This window comes from Symphalangus syndactylus, chromosome 3, assembly GCF_028878055.3.
Source record: "Symphalangus syndactylus isolate Jambi chromosome 3, NHGRI_mSymSyn1-v2.1_pri, whole genome shotgun sequence".
NCBI classification, from domain to species: domain Eukaryota; kingdom Metazoa; phylum Chordata; class Mammalia; order Primates; family Hylobatidae; genus Symphalangus; species Symphalangus syndactylus.
Genome location: NC_072425.2, coordinates 85,394,336 through 85,411,726, shown reverse-complemented (window position 1 = coordinate 85,411,726; position 17,391 = coordinate 85,394,336). Strand labels below are relative to the sequence as shown.

General features: G+C 36.6%; 1 protein-coding gene across 1 annotated transcript in view; it reads right to left on the bottom strand.

Annotated features, from left to right (window-relative positions):
• LOC129479383 (ankyrin repeat domain-containing protein 18B-like) overlaps positions 1–17,391 on the bottom strand; it is a 57,186-nt gene that overhangs the window by 14,109 nt on the left and 25,686 nt on the right. Inside the window, 3 exon segments of the mRNA XM_055272400.2 lie at positions 8,044–8,173; positions 10,385–10,497; positions 15,905–16,054. Of these exon segments, the coding sequence (XP_055128375.1) occupies positions 8,044–8,173; positions 10,385–10,497; positions 15,905–16,054 (393 nt within the window).

The window sequence follows — 17,391 nt, the reverse complement described above, 5'->3', positions numbered from 1 at the left end:
AAAATAATAGAGCTTGATAATGAAGTAGGCTGAGAATAATCTAATACAAAACCAATAGTAAATTTTGAAATGCATTGACTTGCAATAAAATGTTATCTATAATGTAGTAGATTTTTCAACTGTGAACCCTTAAATTACTCAGAATTTTAAGAACAAAGTTAAAGCTACCATAAGTCACAAAAATATGCTTTACTGTCATCATCATTGCCACAGAACTTTTGCACTTGCTTTTACTTTTACTTTTCTGATAATTCATTTTTGTTCCTCCTTAAATGGCACTAAGTTATCTCTTAGTAAAAAGTGTCTAACCCTCTTCCCTCATCATCATTCCCCAAAATTTGTCAAAAAAAACTTTCAGAGATATCATATTGAGTTATTTAGGCCAAAGTCAATAAATGGCTCTCAGAATAAGACTTTGAAAATAATACTCTACGCTAGGCATGGTGGCTCATGCTTGTAATCCCAGCACTTTAGGAGGCTGTGGCAGAAAGATCACTGGAGGCCAGGAATTTGAGATCAGCCAGAGCAACATAGTGAGACCCCCATCTCTACAAAAAAACAAATTTAAAAAATTAGCCAGGCATGGTGGCTCAGGCCTTTAGACCCAGCTAGTTGGGAGACTGAGGCAAAAGGATGGCTTGTACCCAGAGTTCAGGGCTGCAGTGAATTATGACCACATCACTGCACTTCTGCCTGGATGATAGACGAAGACCATATCTCAAAAAAACACAAAATAATGAATCCCGTAAATAAGGATTCTGATGCCATAAGCCTTTCTCTAAACCGCAAATGTTTCATGCTAATTTGAATTGCATTTTAAGAAGTAATGATTCTTGGGGTAAAGGCCATAGAACACAGCACCCAGAAACAAATCCACATATTTACAGCCAACTTATTTTGGAATAAGGTGCCAAGAACATACATTGGGGAAAGCACACCCTCTTCAAATGAATGGCACTGGGAAACTATCCATATGAAGAATGATACTAGCTTCCTATCTAACACCATATAGCAAAATAAACTCAGAATCGATTGAAGACTGAAATGTAAGGCCCAAAATTATCAAACTATTATAAGTAAAACGTAGGGAAAATGCTTCAAGACATTAGTCTGCACAAAGATTTGTATGGGTAAGACATCAGAAGCAGAGTCAAATGGTACTACAACTGAGTGAAGAGAAAACCTGTAGAATGGAAGAAAATATTTTCAAGCTATTCATCTAATAAAAGACAAATATCCAAAATACACAAGGAACTCAAACACCCTGACAGTAAACAAAAATAATCTGAGTTCAAAACTAGGCAAAAGATCTGATTACATATTTCTCTTTTTTTTTTTAAGAGAAAAAAAAGAAATACAAATGGCCAATAAATACATTTAAAAATGTTCAGTATCACTAATCAACAGGGGAATACAAATCAAACCTACAATGTGATATAATCTTGCTCCATTTCAATAAATGGCTATCATAGAAAACACACAAAAAAAGTGTTGGTGAGGTTTCAGAGAACAGTAAACTCTTACATGCTGTTGGTGGGAAGGTAAATTAGTACAGCTACTATAGAAAACAACGTGAGGTTGTCTCAAAAAACGAACAATGGAACTGCCGAGGGACCCAGCAACCCCACTACTGGGTATTCAGGCAATAGAAAAGAAAACAATAGATCACAAGGATACTTGTCCTCATATGTTTATTGTAGCACTATTCACAACCTACATGTCCATCAACCTACATGCATAAAATCAACCTACATGTCCATCAACAAATGAACGGACAAAAAAATTGTGGTACACATACACAATGGAATATCCACCATATAAAAAAATGAAATCCTCTTACTTGTAGCCACGTGGATCAGTCTGGAGGATATTATGTTAAGTGCAGACACAGAAAGATAAATACTGCACATTCTCACTCATTTGTGGGAGCTAAAGAAAAATTGAGGGCTGGGCAACATGGCTGATGCCTGTAATTTCCTAGCACTTTGAAAGCTCGAGGCAGGAGAATCACTTGAAGCCAAAAGTTCCAGAGCAGCCTGAGCAACATAGAGAGACATCTCTACAAAGGAAAAAATCAGACAGGTGCAATGGTGCACGCCCATAATCCTAGCTGCTCAGGAGGGTGAGGTTGGAGGATCACATGGGCCCAAGAGTTTGAGGCTGCAGTGAGCTATGATCAAATCACTGTCTCTAGTCTGGAGGACTACAGTTGCCCAGAGCCCAGACTACACTAGCAAGACCCTGTCTCTTAACAACAAAAAAGCTCATAGAAGTAGGGGAGGGGAATCTGGTTAATGGATACAGAATTACAGTTAGATAAGAGGAATGAGTTCTGATGTTCTGTGGCATTGTAGGGTGAATATGGCTAACTATGATTTACTGAATATTTTTAAAAAGCTAGAAGATTTCAAATGTTCACAATTCAAAGAAATGAAAAATGGTTGAAGTAGTAAGAAGTAGTAAATATGCTAGTTAGCTTGATCATTACGCACTATATAAATGTATCAAAATGTCACTCTATAGCCCATAATTATGTATATACATGTCAATTAAAACAAAAGAGAATCTATATTCATTCCATTAAAATAATAGAATATGGGCCATCCTTACTGATGGCCTTCTCCTAATGAATACAATGCAGTAAAAGGGATGCCATGTGGCTTCCCTATTTCAGACTGCTTTCCCTTGGAACTCAGCCCCCAGATTGTGAGAGAGATCAGTCCACAAAGACAGCCTGGGAGTGCCAGTGTCAGTGTTCATGCTGCCTGCTCCAGCTGAGGTTCCAGCCAATGGCCAGCATCAACAATCAAACACATGGATGAGCAAAGCTTCAGATGATTCAATTTCTCCAATTTCCTAGGGAAGCTGAGGGGAGCAGCGACAAGCTGTCCTGGCCAATTTTTTTCCAAACCACAGGTTCATGAACAAAATAAATGTTTTTCTTTTAAGCCACAAAACTCTGGGTAATTGTTAGAAAAATAAGTTTTAAAAAGAGACAACAGGGAACATAACTTATGTAGCAGAAAAGAGTCTCCTTTAAAGTAGGATCTAATAAATGTTGAGATTAATTTATTGATGACAAACATTATTGAGAAGCAGCAGATAACCAGGAGAGAGATGTAAGCTGCTGAGGAGGAACTTTTCCTAAAACCCCCTTCAATTAAGAACTCTGATAATAAGGCAAGGGTGTCTGTCTCCTTATAATTTCCCCACAAGTTAGGAAATAAGACTGCAAAGCAAGAAGACGTATGATTTGAAAAACAACTGGAAATACTTGGTTACATAACCAAAATCAGATATTTACCTGATTTCAATTAATGAAAATTCTAAAAGAAGAAGCTTTGAGTATTTATTAATCAATCTAGTATTTGATTTTCATTTTCCTTTTTCTCAATGAGGAAATAAGGAGAAAATTATGGAATGACTTTTACTCTTCACAGAAGTAAAATAAACACAGCATACTTTGGGTGTTAAGACATCAAATGCAATTTCTCCTTTACCTTACTTCACATTTGTTTGTATGGAGAAGTTAAGACCATCTCATCTCTATATTATACCACAATGCTTCTCTATAGCACACAACTTGGCTCTGAAATTTTTAAATTCAAAATACTAATCTACTATTTGTCTCTGATAAATTGCCTGAATATTACCTGATTTTTAAGTGCTGCACTCCTAAAACTTTTTCTTGGAATGAGTTAAACTTTTTATTCCAAGAATCCTCTACTGAGCTAGAAAGCAGAGCTGTGCATCTCTGTTTCAGTAAGAGGAGGTCAATACAGAAACTGTGGTTTCTGAGAATGCAAGATCTGCACCAAGAAAAGGATTAGCCACAGTGTTACACAAGAGAACAAGCTGCCAGCTGGAAAGAGGATCTGCAAACTGAAAGATGATGACTTCACTTGATTTCCACTGAGGAAAGCTGGCAGCTCGGACTTAAACTTCTCCTTCCTGGATGGTAAACATCTATGGATGATTCTATGAATTATAATGAGTTAGTAAAACATAAGGGACTAAATAGTAGACTATTTCAGCAGATCCTGTGACCAAAATTTACTAAAAATGAAACTACAGAGGGAGGCACTGGATAAGAGACTAAAGGTTTAAATGGAGAAAAAAAGAAATAGTGTGTCTTGTAAGCCTGACTTGCCATCGTGTCTTAGAGTAAGTAAGGTATAAGCTGGCCACAGACTCCTTTGAGACACAAAAGGTGAAGTTAAAGATATTCTACTACATTTAATTTTTATTATGACATAAGACAATTGGTAATATGCAACATGATTGAAAAAATCTTCTTAGTCAATTCAATTTGGTCCTGGTATAAGAATAGACATAAACTAAGAATAGACATAAACTAAGAATTGATAATCTAAAAATAAACCTGCACATTTACAGTCAATTGATTTTATACAAGGTTAACAAAAAAACAGAATGGGAAAAGAGTAGTCTTTTCAATAAATGATATTGGAACAACTGGGTATCCAGTGCAAAAAAAATTATAAAGTTGGACTCAGTCACCTAATACCATATTTAAAAATTAACTCAAAATAAAACAGTTAACTGTAACAGCTAAAACTATAAAACTCTCAGAAGAAAACATTGGTATAAATCTTTGTGACTGCATTTGGCAGTGTTTTCTTAGCTATGACTCCAAAGGAAAAATGGATTCAATGAACTTCAAAATTGAAAACTGCTGTGCCTGAGAAGACAGTATGAAGAAGTGAAAAGGTAAGACACTGAGTAGGAGAAAGTATCTGAAAAGCGTATATCTGATAAGGGACTTACATATATAGGATATATAAAGAACCCCTACCATTTATAAATAACAAGATAACCCAATTTAAAAAATGGGCAAAGAATTTGAATAGATATTTCTGTAAAGAAGATATAAAGATGGATAATAAGCACATTAATAGATGCTTAATGTAATTAGTCATTAAGAAAATGTAAATCAAAACCACCTTGTGGTATCACTTCACACCGCAGGATCAAATCTTTGTTCAATAAAAAAGAGAAAATAAGTGTTAGGAAAAACGTAAAGAAATTAAAGCCCTTATCCAATGCTGCTGGGGATGTAAAGTGGTGCAGCCACTTTGGAGAACAAACTGGCAGCTGCTCCTCAAAAGGTTAAGCATGAAGTTACCATATGACCCAGAAATTCCAGTCATAAGTATATACTCCAGAAAAATAACATATGCAAGCACAAAAACTCATACATAAATGTTTACAGCAGCATTATTATTATATATTTTTTTGAGACAGAGTCTTGTTCTGTAGCCCAGGCTGGAGTGCAGTGGCGTGATCTCAGCTCACTGCAACCTCTGCCTCCTGGGTCCGGGTTCAAGCAATTCTCCTGCCTCAGTCTCCTGAGTAGCTGGGATTACAGGCACGCACCACCATGCCCAGCTAATTTTTGTATTTTTAGTAGAGACAGGGTTTCACCATGTTGGCCAGGATGCTCTTGAACTCCTGACCTCGTCATCCACCCGCCTCGGCCTCCCAAAGTGCTGGGATTACAGGTGTGAGCCAACACACCTGGCCTACACCAGCATTATTAATAAGAGTCAAAAAGTGGAAAGAACCCAAAGGTCCATCACTTCATGAATGGTTACATAAAATGTTTGAGGTATCCATACAATGGAATATTACTCAGCAATAGGAAGAAATTAAGTACTGATACTGATAGACGCAGGAGACAGCAAAATGCCTAGGCAGATATGGAAGGGTCCCTGGAGAATCTCCAGGCCCACAAGTGTCTACGCCAGATAAAACTTCTGGTGCAGATAAGGGAACCTGCACAGGGGCTTGCCTGGACATGCCAGCAGCAGACTGGAGGCCCACATGCACTGGGGGGTTGGGGTGGAGCCACCAAGAATTCACGCCTTATGCAGAGGAGGAGCCTGGCCTCTTCAGCTCATGTGTGCTGGTCCTGGTATTCAATTGTGAGGTGGAAATCTGTTTGCAGGACCCCTCTCTTTGCTGAGAGCTTCCCTTTCACTTAATAAATTCTGTCCTTCTCACCCTTCAATGTGTCCACATGGCTAGTTTTTCCTGGTCATGAGAGAAGAACCTAGATTTAGCTGAACTAAGGAGCGAAAGCCCTGCATCAATACCTGCTACAGCATAGATGCAGCATGAAAAATTATGCTAAGTGAAATAAGCCAGTCCCAGTAGACCACTTGCTTTTTATTTCAGAGGCTTATAGGCAAATCTATACAAAGAAGGTGGGTGGTTCCCTAGGGCTGAGGGAGGAAGGGAAAACTAGTGAAGATCGCTAAATGATGTGGGGTTTGTTTTCAGGGTGATGAAAGTGTTCTAAAATTGATTGTAATGATGATTACATAACTCTGAAAATACTAAAATTCAATGACTTATATATTTTAAATGAGTGACTTGCATGGTGTGTTAATTACTTCTCAATAAACCTGTTACACCCCAAAATTTATTTGGTACTAGTGATCTGGAGAGATGGGCTGCTTGGTTTCAGATCACTGGCCAGGGTTCAAGACATAAGAGAATCAACAGCATGTCTTTTGTATAGAAAAATATATACATATATATTTTTTAAAGTATCCTTTTTATTAGTATCAAGTCTGTAAAATTAAATGAATAATCTTTCACTGCTTAAAGTACTGAGAGATTTATATTGAGGAGCAAGACCTTGTATTCTTTTGCCCCACTTTCTATCTAAAGGGTCTGGGAAATCACACCCTTCAAACAATCAAATCTCATCAGATGGGTTTTATTAACTCTTATAATGTGGTTTACTTTCTAACCTGATTCTGGTACAGCATCACAGAGAAGAAGCTGAAAAAAATCAAGTATTTTACCCCCAAATATATAGTTTTTGACATATTTTGAAATGACTGTTGCAGGGCCAAGAGATTCAAATGGCCGTACAAAGCTGTCTCCTGTGGGGGAATTTGCATCTGTAAGAAGTCTTCATTAATGTAGCCCAATCTCTCCCCTTCTAGGTCTTCCCAGATCTAGGGAAGATTAACTAAGATCCTGATGCATTTAAAGTCTGAAAACATATACTTACCCTCTGTTTTCTCTGAGGGCTGCCAGCTAGGAGGCTTCATCTACATAATAAGAACCTTAACCTCCATAATGACCTTATCTTAATTAAGGCCTTCCTTTATACCTATTTCCAGTTTTAGACAACAGATTTTCTTTATCAATTGTCACCTGAAGAATCCTTAAAACCCACTTATGACTTGTTAGCCCCTCCTTTTTGATGTCCCACGTCCCACTTTTAGGCTGAGCCAATGTATGCCTTCCTCATATTGATTTACGATTTTCCCTACAACTCTGTCTGCTGGAAATGTACAAAACCACACCGTAATGTGACTGTCTCATGAAACATTCACGAGAGCTCTTGAGATTGGGTAATCCAGGGCCACAGTCACCATACTGGCTCAGAATTAACCTCCTTAAATGTATTTTGGCTGAATTGGGGTTTATCCATCATTAATATTTCTCCAAATTACATAATTTTAATCCCCAAGCTGATTTAAAATTACCTTATGTTTAAATATAAATTATTGTATTATAAAGATACATGTATTTGTATGTTCATTGCCGCACTATTCACAATAGCAAAGACATGGAATCAACCCAGATGTCCATCAATGATAGACAGGATAAAAAAATGTGGTGTATATACATCATGGAATACTATGGAGCCATACAAATGAATGAGATCATGCTTTTCGCAGGGACATGGATGAACTCAAAAGCTGTTATCCTCAGCAAACTAATGCAGGAACAAAAAACCAAACACTGCATCTTCTCACTTATAAGTGGGAACTGAATGATGAGACCACATGGACTTGGGGAGGGGAACAACAAACACTGGGGCTTGTTGGGGTCAGGAGGGAGAGCATCAAGATTAATAGCTAATGCCTATGGGGCTTAATACCTAGGTGATGGATTGATACGTGCAGCAAACCATCATGGCACACATTTACCTATGTAACAAATCTGCACCTCTTGCACATGTAATCTAGACCTTAAGATAAAATAATAATTTTTTTTAATTACCTTCTGTTTTAGCTTCTTAAACAGAATATCCATTTTCACTTGGTCTGTATTTAAATCTCCATGGCAACTGAAGTCTTCGTTTCCAAATGCATTTAACATATTTATTGTCATTTCTAGGCATTTCTTATATCTGCAGAAATGTAAGAAGTGGTAAGTCAAGTATTTTTAAAAGTAAATATTTAATAATTGTTTAAAGAGATATTATGTTATGGCATATCAAAGAAACAAATCTATAAACTATGATCCTCTCAGTTGCAACTGAACATAGTTTGAAAGCATTCTATATGAAATTATAATCTTAGACAAATAATATGAAGAACAATTTTATGGTATATATAGCAGGTAAAGTGATAATAGCCATACAGTTTGTTTTTTTTTTTTTTTTGAGATGGAACTTCACTCTTGTTGCTCAGGCTGAAGTGTGATGGCGTGATCACAGCTCACTGCAACTTCTGCTTCCTGGGTTCAAGTGATTCTCCTGTCTCAGCCTCCCAAGTAGCTGGGATTACAGGCATGTGCCACCATGCCTGGCTAATTTTGTATTTTTAGTAGAGATGGGGTTCTTCATGTTGGTCAGGCTGGTTTTGAACTCCTGACCTCAAATGATCTACCTGCCTTGGCCTCCCAAATTGCTGGGATTACAGGCATGAGCCACCACACCTGGCCTAACCATAGTTTTTTTTATAAATAAACTATTCATATCCATCTTGGATATGAATAATGTATTAGTAAATATAGTAAATATAAGGCATAACCGAGAGATGAGTAACCAAGATTTAAAAAAAGTAAAACACATATATGTTTGAAAAAGACCCAAAAATACATTTTGATATCCATTGGCCACAGTCTATAAGAAGAAAAAAAAGTACACACAAAAAGCGCAAGGACATTATTCAATGTAGAAAAAGAGAAGAAAACATCTTTAATGTCTGAATTGAGGAGAAAAAGAAAACAGGCAGTTTTAGAAAAAAGGAAAGTAGAGACAGATATGTGATGATTTAAAGACTTTGAAGAAGAGATCTAGAGATCTTTACTGACATAATGTCAACAAAATGAAAGATACAAAACCATGTAGAGAAAGACAATGACAGAAAAATGTTGATTAGAATCAGAAAACCAACTTAAGTGCTCAGTAAATACATAGAAAAGTAGCTGTGTTCAGGGCTTCAAAGACACATTCCCCTTTTTTTTTTTAAATCTGTGATCAAAACATGAATGCTCATTTTACTCTTTCTTTAGGTTATGTTTTTTTATATATAAAATTTATTTCTGTAAAACAGAAGTTTAATAAGATGTATACTTCATGTATACAAGGGAGGTACCCATGTAAAATGAGTAAATTTCCATATGTTTTATATCTAAAAGAAAAAGAAAGAAGCAGAAACAAAATACAAGCTATATATCAAGATAAATTTTGATGTTAAAGAAGGATACAAATAGGTCTTTAAAAAATTTGAATGCAGCAGAGAATACTACAAAAGGAAGAAAAGATGACCAAATACAGCAAAAATGTCTTCAGAAATAAAAGTTCAAACTAGATAATGAAGAGTGCACTTGACATTACATGTCCAAAGCGTTGTCATTATTGTTTTCAAAACCATTAAAGAATACATTGCTAAGCGCAGTGGCTCATGCCAACTTTGCGAGGCCGAGACGGGTGGATCATGAGGTCAGGAGTTCAAGACCAGCCTGACCAACATAGTGAAACCCCATCTCTACTAAAAATACAAAAATTAGCCAGGCAGGTGGTGCACACCTGTAATCACAGCTACTCAGGAGGCTGAGGCAAGAGAATCACTTGAACCCAGGAGGCAGAGGTTGCAGTGAGCCGAGATCACGTCATTGCACTCCAGCCTGGGTGACAGAGCCAGACTCTGTCTCAAAAGATAAATAAATAAATAAATAAAAATAAATGTAATGTTTTGGCATTCAAAAAAGTTTCAGATTGTGTTGTTTCTTTTTTCACATATTTTTAATATAAATTTTTTCATCCCAACCTTGCCCCAGCAGCTCAGCTGACTCCCACCCCATTTCTCCCCTTCCATTGGACTCTATGACACATGGTCTCATCCAGAGATCTATTTTTCATCACTTATTGTGTTTTTACACTAAAATTTGATTTTTTTAATAATTCCAACAAAAAAGTCCAAGGGTCATAAGACTCCCGCTCATATGCCTATAAAGTTGTGTTGTGAGTTTCTGAAATACATTTTAAAATAGAATTCGTTTAATTATGAAAATGCAGACATAAAATGAATTTGTATCAAAGTTTTAGTCAAGTAAAGTTAGAGTTAAATCAATTACTAAATGGTTAAAATGTTCTACAATATGAAAACCATACCCAGTTGCCTCTTCTTCTAATTCATGATTTTTCTTTCTTATTTGATCCACATTATAGTCCAGTGATGATATTAACTCAAAAAGTTTTCTGAATTCTTCATGTTTTTCTTCAGGCTTGAAAAAAAGTGTTTAAAATTATTTTTGTAAAATCTAGAGACCCTCTTCTATCTTAAAAATATTATTTCTCATAAGTTGATGAATAATATGTATTTAGGCAGTTGTATAAAGTGCATTTTATAAACCTGATGCCAATAATGACAGATTTCAAAACTAGTCATTTTCTTAAAACAGCTAAAAAAGATTCACACTTTCATCATTATCTTTTCTGAAATTTAAACTGCCAAAAATGTTTGTTAAAAACGAGAATTTTTACACATAAAATACTAAGGGTTAGTAAGATAAATTAAGAGTAGTTATATTTACATTTTAGTTTTTAAAGATGCTCTAGAAACATTGTCATTAATAGTTTAAGATATTCCAAGTTAAATTACATCTTACTAAGATGATTTTTAGAAAACTCTTATCTAGTTCCCATTACATTTTTGATCCTCATCTATCTTCAGGCTGAGCTAAATACTGTCATTCTCTTTAAGTATTCACCTGTAGGTTTCAGTTTTTCCCTGTCTCTTAACCATTTCTCTTTAAACAAAGTTTATTTTTTCTATAATAAACAAATAATAACTTTTGTCTACTTTTTGTGGCTTTTCTATTATCCTGTTTCTCCCCTTCCATTGGACTCTATGACACAGGGTCTCATCCAGAGATCTATTTTTCATCACTTATTGTGTTTTTATATTGAAACTTGAGATAAACCAGTGCAAGTCTCTTTAGAGCAAAACCTAGATAACAGACATCTGGGTTGCCTGGCAAAGGCCTTGTGTAATCGTAAGTTATGAACCTGTCACAATTTAATTAATTGTTCTGCCTCTGTATTCATGCTTTCACACCAGTGTAACTGTAAGCCTGCTTCAAGCTAGCCCACCCTGTTTTTGAAGTGTGTATAAAAGCCAAGTGCTGTCTTTGTTCTGGGCCCAGTTTGTCAGATGTTGAGTCCACTGCATCTGAGTACACTCGATAAAGATATCCTCCTGTATATACCCCAAGGTCTCTCTCTGGTCTTCCTGATTCTGCAACAGCGTGATCTCCACTTACTGCAACCTCCACCTCCTGGGTTCAAGCAATTATCCTGTCTCAGCCTCCCGAGTAGCTGTGATTACAGGTGCCCACCACCTTGCCCAGCTAATTGTTTGTATTTTTAGCAGAGATGGTGTTTCATGATGTTGGCCAGGCTGGTATTGAACTCCTTACCTCATGATCTGCCCTCCTCAGCCTCCCAAAGTGCTGGAATTACAGGCGCGAGCCATCATGCCCGGCTGCTACTCCTCTTTTTAAATTCTCTCAGAACTCCTAAAATCTCAAAACATTAACCCGGATTCCCTAATATAAATTTCCAGCTCTGACCTTTTTACTGAGGCCTCTTCCCTCTAGTACACATATTATAGACAATATTCTCAACCACACACTCATACATTGCTACTTGGTGCAGATTACTTTTGTAGATAGTGAATCTTGTCTATTTTATGTTGATTCTTATGGATGCTACTTTGAGTACAGTGTTATTTTCTAATATTGAAGGGGGCTGTCTCACCCTTAGGATATTCACCAGTATACTTTGTCCGTCCTTCCTTCCTTCCTTCCTCTTTTCTTTTCTCTCTCTTTTTCTTTCTTTCTTTCTTTCCTTCTTTCTTTCTTTCTTTCTTTCTTTCTTTCTTTCTTTCTTTCTTTCTTTCTTTCTTTCTTTCTTCTTTCTTTCTTTCTTCTTTCTTTCTTTCTTTCTTTCTTTCTTTCTTTCTTCTTTCTTTTTCTTTCTTTCTTCTTTCTTCTTTCTTTCTTGCTTCCTTCCTCTTTCTTTCTCTTTCTTTCTTTCTTTTTTCTTTCCTTTCTTTCTTCCTCTCTCTCTCTCTCTCTCTCTCTTTCTTTCTTCTTTTTTGGACCAGTATACTTTGTCCGTTTTTTTTCTTTTTTTTTTTTTGAGATGGAGTCACACTCTGTCATCCAGGCTAGAGTGCAGTGGTGCCACGTTGGCTCACTGCCACTTCTACCTCCTGGGTTCAAGTGATTCTCCTGCCTCAGCCTCCCAAGTAGCTGGGGCTACAGTTGCACACCACCAGCTAATTTTAGTATTTTTAGTAGAGACAGGGTTTCGCCATGTTGGCCAGGCTTTTCTTGTGCTTCTGACCTCAGGTAATCCACCCACCTCAGCCTCCCAAAGTGTTGGAATTACAGATGTGAGCCACGGCGCCCAGCCCTTTTTTTCTTTTATAATGAAAACTTTCCCATGAGAAACAGATTATCAATTGTTTGCCTTTGTTTTCTTTTAAAGAATTTCCTTTTCCATAGAGATATGGCATGATAAACATCTTGTTCTAAAGTTTCTTTTGGGGTACACTCAACTATGTCATTGGGAAGCTCCAGTCAAGTAGAGATCTCCCTTCTTCCTAATTGAGATTCTTCATCTCAGACTGGTGTCCACCAAATGTCTTAATCCAAATAGTCTCCTGCTTAGGAATTCATGAAATAAGAACCTTCTGGAGAAGTTAGAGACTATTGATTGAGATGGTTTAAAGCTGCCCCTTATTATATGTTTTACTCCCAAGGCAGACATCAAAGTGGCTAATAATTCTATGTCTGATGTCTAACTCAATTCTATGGGAATCTATACAAAACATTTTATTTATGAGACAGTGTCTCGCTCTGTTACCCAGGCTGGAGTGCAGTGGCCTGATTACCGCTCACTGCAGCCTTGATATTCCGAGCTCAAGCGACCCTCCTACCACAGCTTCCAATATAGCTGGGATTACAGGCATGCACCACCATCCCTCAGCTAACTGTTTGATTTTTTTTTTTTTTTGGTAGAGTCAGGGTCTCACTTATTTTGCTCTGGCTCGTCTCAAATTCCTGGGCTCAAGCACTGTTCTTGCCTCAGCTTCCCCAAGTGCTAGAATTATTGGCATGAGCCACCTCACCAACCATGTGTTCCATGGAATGGTTTGAGAGGCAGTTCTACACAGAAGCTAGAAGGGCTGGGTCTGAATCCCAGATCTCCCAGATACTAGCTGTGTGACCTTGAGCAAATTAATTTTCTGTGTCTCTGGTTCTGTATCTATGACATGGAGAGAATAATGCCATCTACTTCACTGGGATGTTGGGAAGATTAAACCAGGGACTGACATGAAACACTTAGAAGAGTACATGGTGCATGGTGAGCTACAGATAAGATTTGCTTAGAAGCACTTAGAAGAGTACATGTAGATAGTGAGCTAGAGACAATATTTGCTATTAGCATTATAATTTTTACTGTTTTTTATATGTTGACTATTGTATGTGTTAGGCAGGTGGCATTCCAATGGAAGTGGTCTCCTATAGATGGCACTGAATCATTCTTCACACCACTGAAAGTGGCAGCAAATGGGGAGCATAAAATTTGTAGCTTACTTTTCTCTGTGTGTGACTCAGTGGGCAACAGTCATGTATGTACTACAATGTAAACAGCACCTCCTGGATTGAGTAGTACATAACCGACATGACCAGCAGAGACAGGCTGAGCCACGGAGCTGAAAACCCTGGACTCTATTGCTAAATCAAGTCTTCTGAATCCCCTCCCAGCAGCTGTTGCTGTGGCACTGCCTTCAGGAGTACTCTGCTGAGCACTCGGATTAGGGGGCTGTGCTATCCTTCATCAGACAAGCTGCAGCCAGAACTGTTCAGCTGACAAACCGGCAACCATCCAGAAATACAGTTTTGGCTACATTGTGAAGGAAGGCAAATTTAGATTCTTTTTTCATACTGAGAAAAACATGAGCATTTGATTGAACAATTCTCCTCTATTAGACTAATTGGTTTTAATTTCATATTTAATTGCTAAAAATACACTTAGAATAAAAGATTTACTGTGTTAATGTCTCAAAGAAGAAATCGTTGGTATGGTATATTTTGTTCTATGCCGAAAGCTGCCAAGCTAAAATATTTTCAATTTATACAAGGATAGGTGACATACATGTCATATATTATTTGCCCTTTAAGCAAATTTATGTTAAGACAAAATTATCTTCCATTAAAAATTAAAAGCCATGTCAAATTAAGGGCTAAGTTGTTCTGCAGACTGGGCAACAAGTGCTGAGATGTAAGGTCCGTGAGAGAACAGTCAGAGAAAGCTTCACGAAGAGGAAATTGCCTGCCAGGTCTGAATGAATGAGGCTAGATGAGCAGGAACTGAGAAGGCAGGAAGGACAGCATGGGTAAAACTGGTGCTGACATCTGCCTAATGAACTCTGAGGATAAAGTCCAGTGCAGGGAAATAAAAACATGTGTCCATACAATAACCTGTAACGAATGTTTGCAACGGCTGTTTTCATAATAGCCAAAAAGTGGAAACAACCTAAAGATCCATCAGCTGATGAATGAATGGAAAACTGGTGTAGCCATGAAATAGACTATTATTTGACAATAAGAAGGAATAGACTACTGATATGTGCTACAACATGGATAAAATTCTGAAAATATTCTGCTAAGTGAAAGAGCCAGTCAGAAAGGACTTCATATTGTATGACTCTATGTATATAAAATATGCAGATCATGCAAATCTATGGAGACAAAAGTGGATGGTGGTTGCCTACAACTGGGGTAGGTGGAGAGACATGGAGTGGGGTTGCAGTCATGGCTAAGAGATGTGGGGTTGCTTTTCAGAGTGCTGAAAATGTTCTAGCATTGATTGTGCTGATGACCACATAACACTGTGAATATACTAACAGACACTGAGTTGTACATTTTAAATGGTTGAACTGTCTGACATGTGAATTATCTCTCAGTAAAACTGTTTTTAAAATCCCATGGTAGGATCCAGATAATTTTCTGAGCTCTCTATTTTGGATGTACATGCTCTATTAGATCTGAGTATTTCTACACCATTACAGTATATTTTAAATGAAAGGAAGATGAAGGCAATGCCCAACTTTTTAAGTAGTTTGTAAATTAACCTAAAATGTGTGCACTTCAAAGAACAGTATGATGGCCTTTCTGTACAAGTTAACCTAGAATCCATGAAATGAAGAGGCACAGCTTCTGTGTCCATTCACAAAAGTGAAGAAATAAGACAACTTTCTGGAATATTCCATTAAACATTCTCTTCTGACTTAATCTGGCTTGCCTCACCAAGACATTAAGGAAATTATTTAAAAATACTGTTTAAAAGGAAAAAAGTCAATTTTCTGTGAGGAATGATGTATCATTCTCAACTTTCCCAAGAGTAGATATTGTAAGAGAAAACATATGCAACTATTTTTCAAAATGGCTGAACAAGAGCCAGAGTTGAAGAAGTATGTTATAAAGATAATAAAATGGTAATGGTCAATTATAATGAAAATACAAAATCAAGCTGTCCACTGAAATTAGTATCCTAAAACACTTTATATTATTCAACCAGCTACAGATTAACTGTCTACATGTTAAATTCCATACATACTTGACTTTCTACTTGAAATAATTTCTTCTTTGAAGTCCGTGTCTCATCCAAATTAATATGACAATGTGATGTCCCTTCCAGTGGAGACTCTGACATTGAAAATTTTTTAAGATGATCAGCCAGTTCTTCTTGAAGTTGTCTCACGATCACCTGACAAAATATTTTTATCAATTTTATAAAGTGCCTTATTATTAAATTATGTTAATAATATTTAACTCTAGCATACATACTTTGAAAATTATTACCACACACACAGATTCACTTTCTTTCCCTTATATGTACACTTTCTTCCTTATTACTGAATTCAGCGAGGGACACAGAAGGTGTTATCTTCCTGCCAAATTGTTATTCTCTTACATGACAGATTGATTCAACCCGCTATTCATTCACCTTAGAACCTCAACTCAACCTGAGTTCCTCACATATTCAGTCGCCTGATGAAATCCTTCCAACAGATTCCTATCTCAGAATAAAAGTAAAATTCCAATGGCCTTCAAGGCCTTAGGTAACATGGCCTCTACCTCCCTCCCTGACCTCAGCTCCTACAACTCTGTCCCGTACAAACTTCAATCCCACTCTCCGTGAACTCTGCCACCCCTCATTAGTCTGAAAATGGGGATTCAATGTCAAACTCGTAAATCACAGACAGCTACAAGTATCTTTGTACTGGAAAGAGTTATATCCAAATGATAGTCATTGAGACTTAAAATGTAAACTATGAGTTAATTATTCATAAAAATATTCACAGTAAATTATAAATACCTACCAGTGGAAACATTACATCAAATATTTTTTTGCTAAGATTTACCACATTTATTCCAAATTTTGACTTTATAACAAGTAGAAGTCTTTAAAATACTAAGTGGTCAGAAAAATACCTAATGTGAGACTGACATATTGTCAGACTTAAGTCACAATGGTATGAATCAAAACAAAGTTATACCAACTAAAATACACAAAAGAGAGAGCCACTGAAGGAAAAGCATCACAAGACACAACAACACACTTCAGTTCATCTGGGAAATCTAGAATTAAGTGTCAAAGCAGCTTACTTAATTGAATCTTAATTTCAAAATACACATTTCATGTACAAGCATTTCCACTTACCCGCTTCATTATGGTCTTAAAATGTGGCAACATAAAGACATTACATTTATTATTTCAGTAGTATAAGACTACATACCTTATCAACAATGCTCTGTATCTACTAAAATTTCATAGGTGACATAACGTCTTTACTCAAAGGAAAGCATCTGTCAGCTCCACCTTTTATTTCCTGGAAACAAAGTATGTTTCCAAGCTGATACAGTAAACACTTTTTTTGGTTTATTAGAACAGCTTTGTTGAAATATGATTTTTATTAAAACAGCTTTGTTGAAATATGATTTATAGAATTTATCTGTTTTAACAAACAGTTCAAAGATTTTTAGTAAATTTACTGTGTCATGCAACTATCTCTACATTTCAACTTTAGAACATTTTCATCA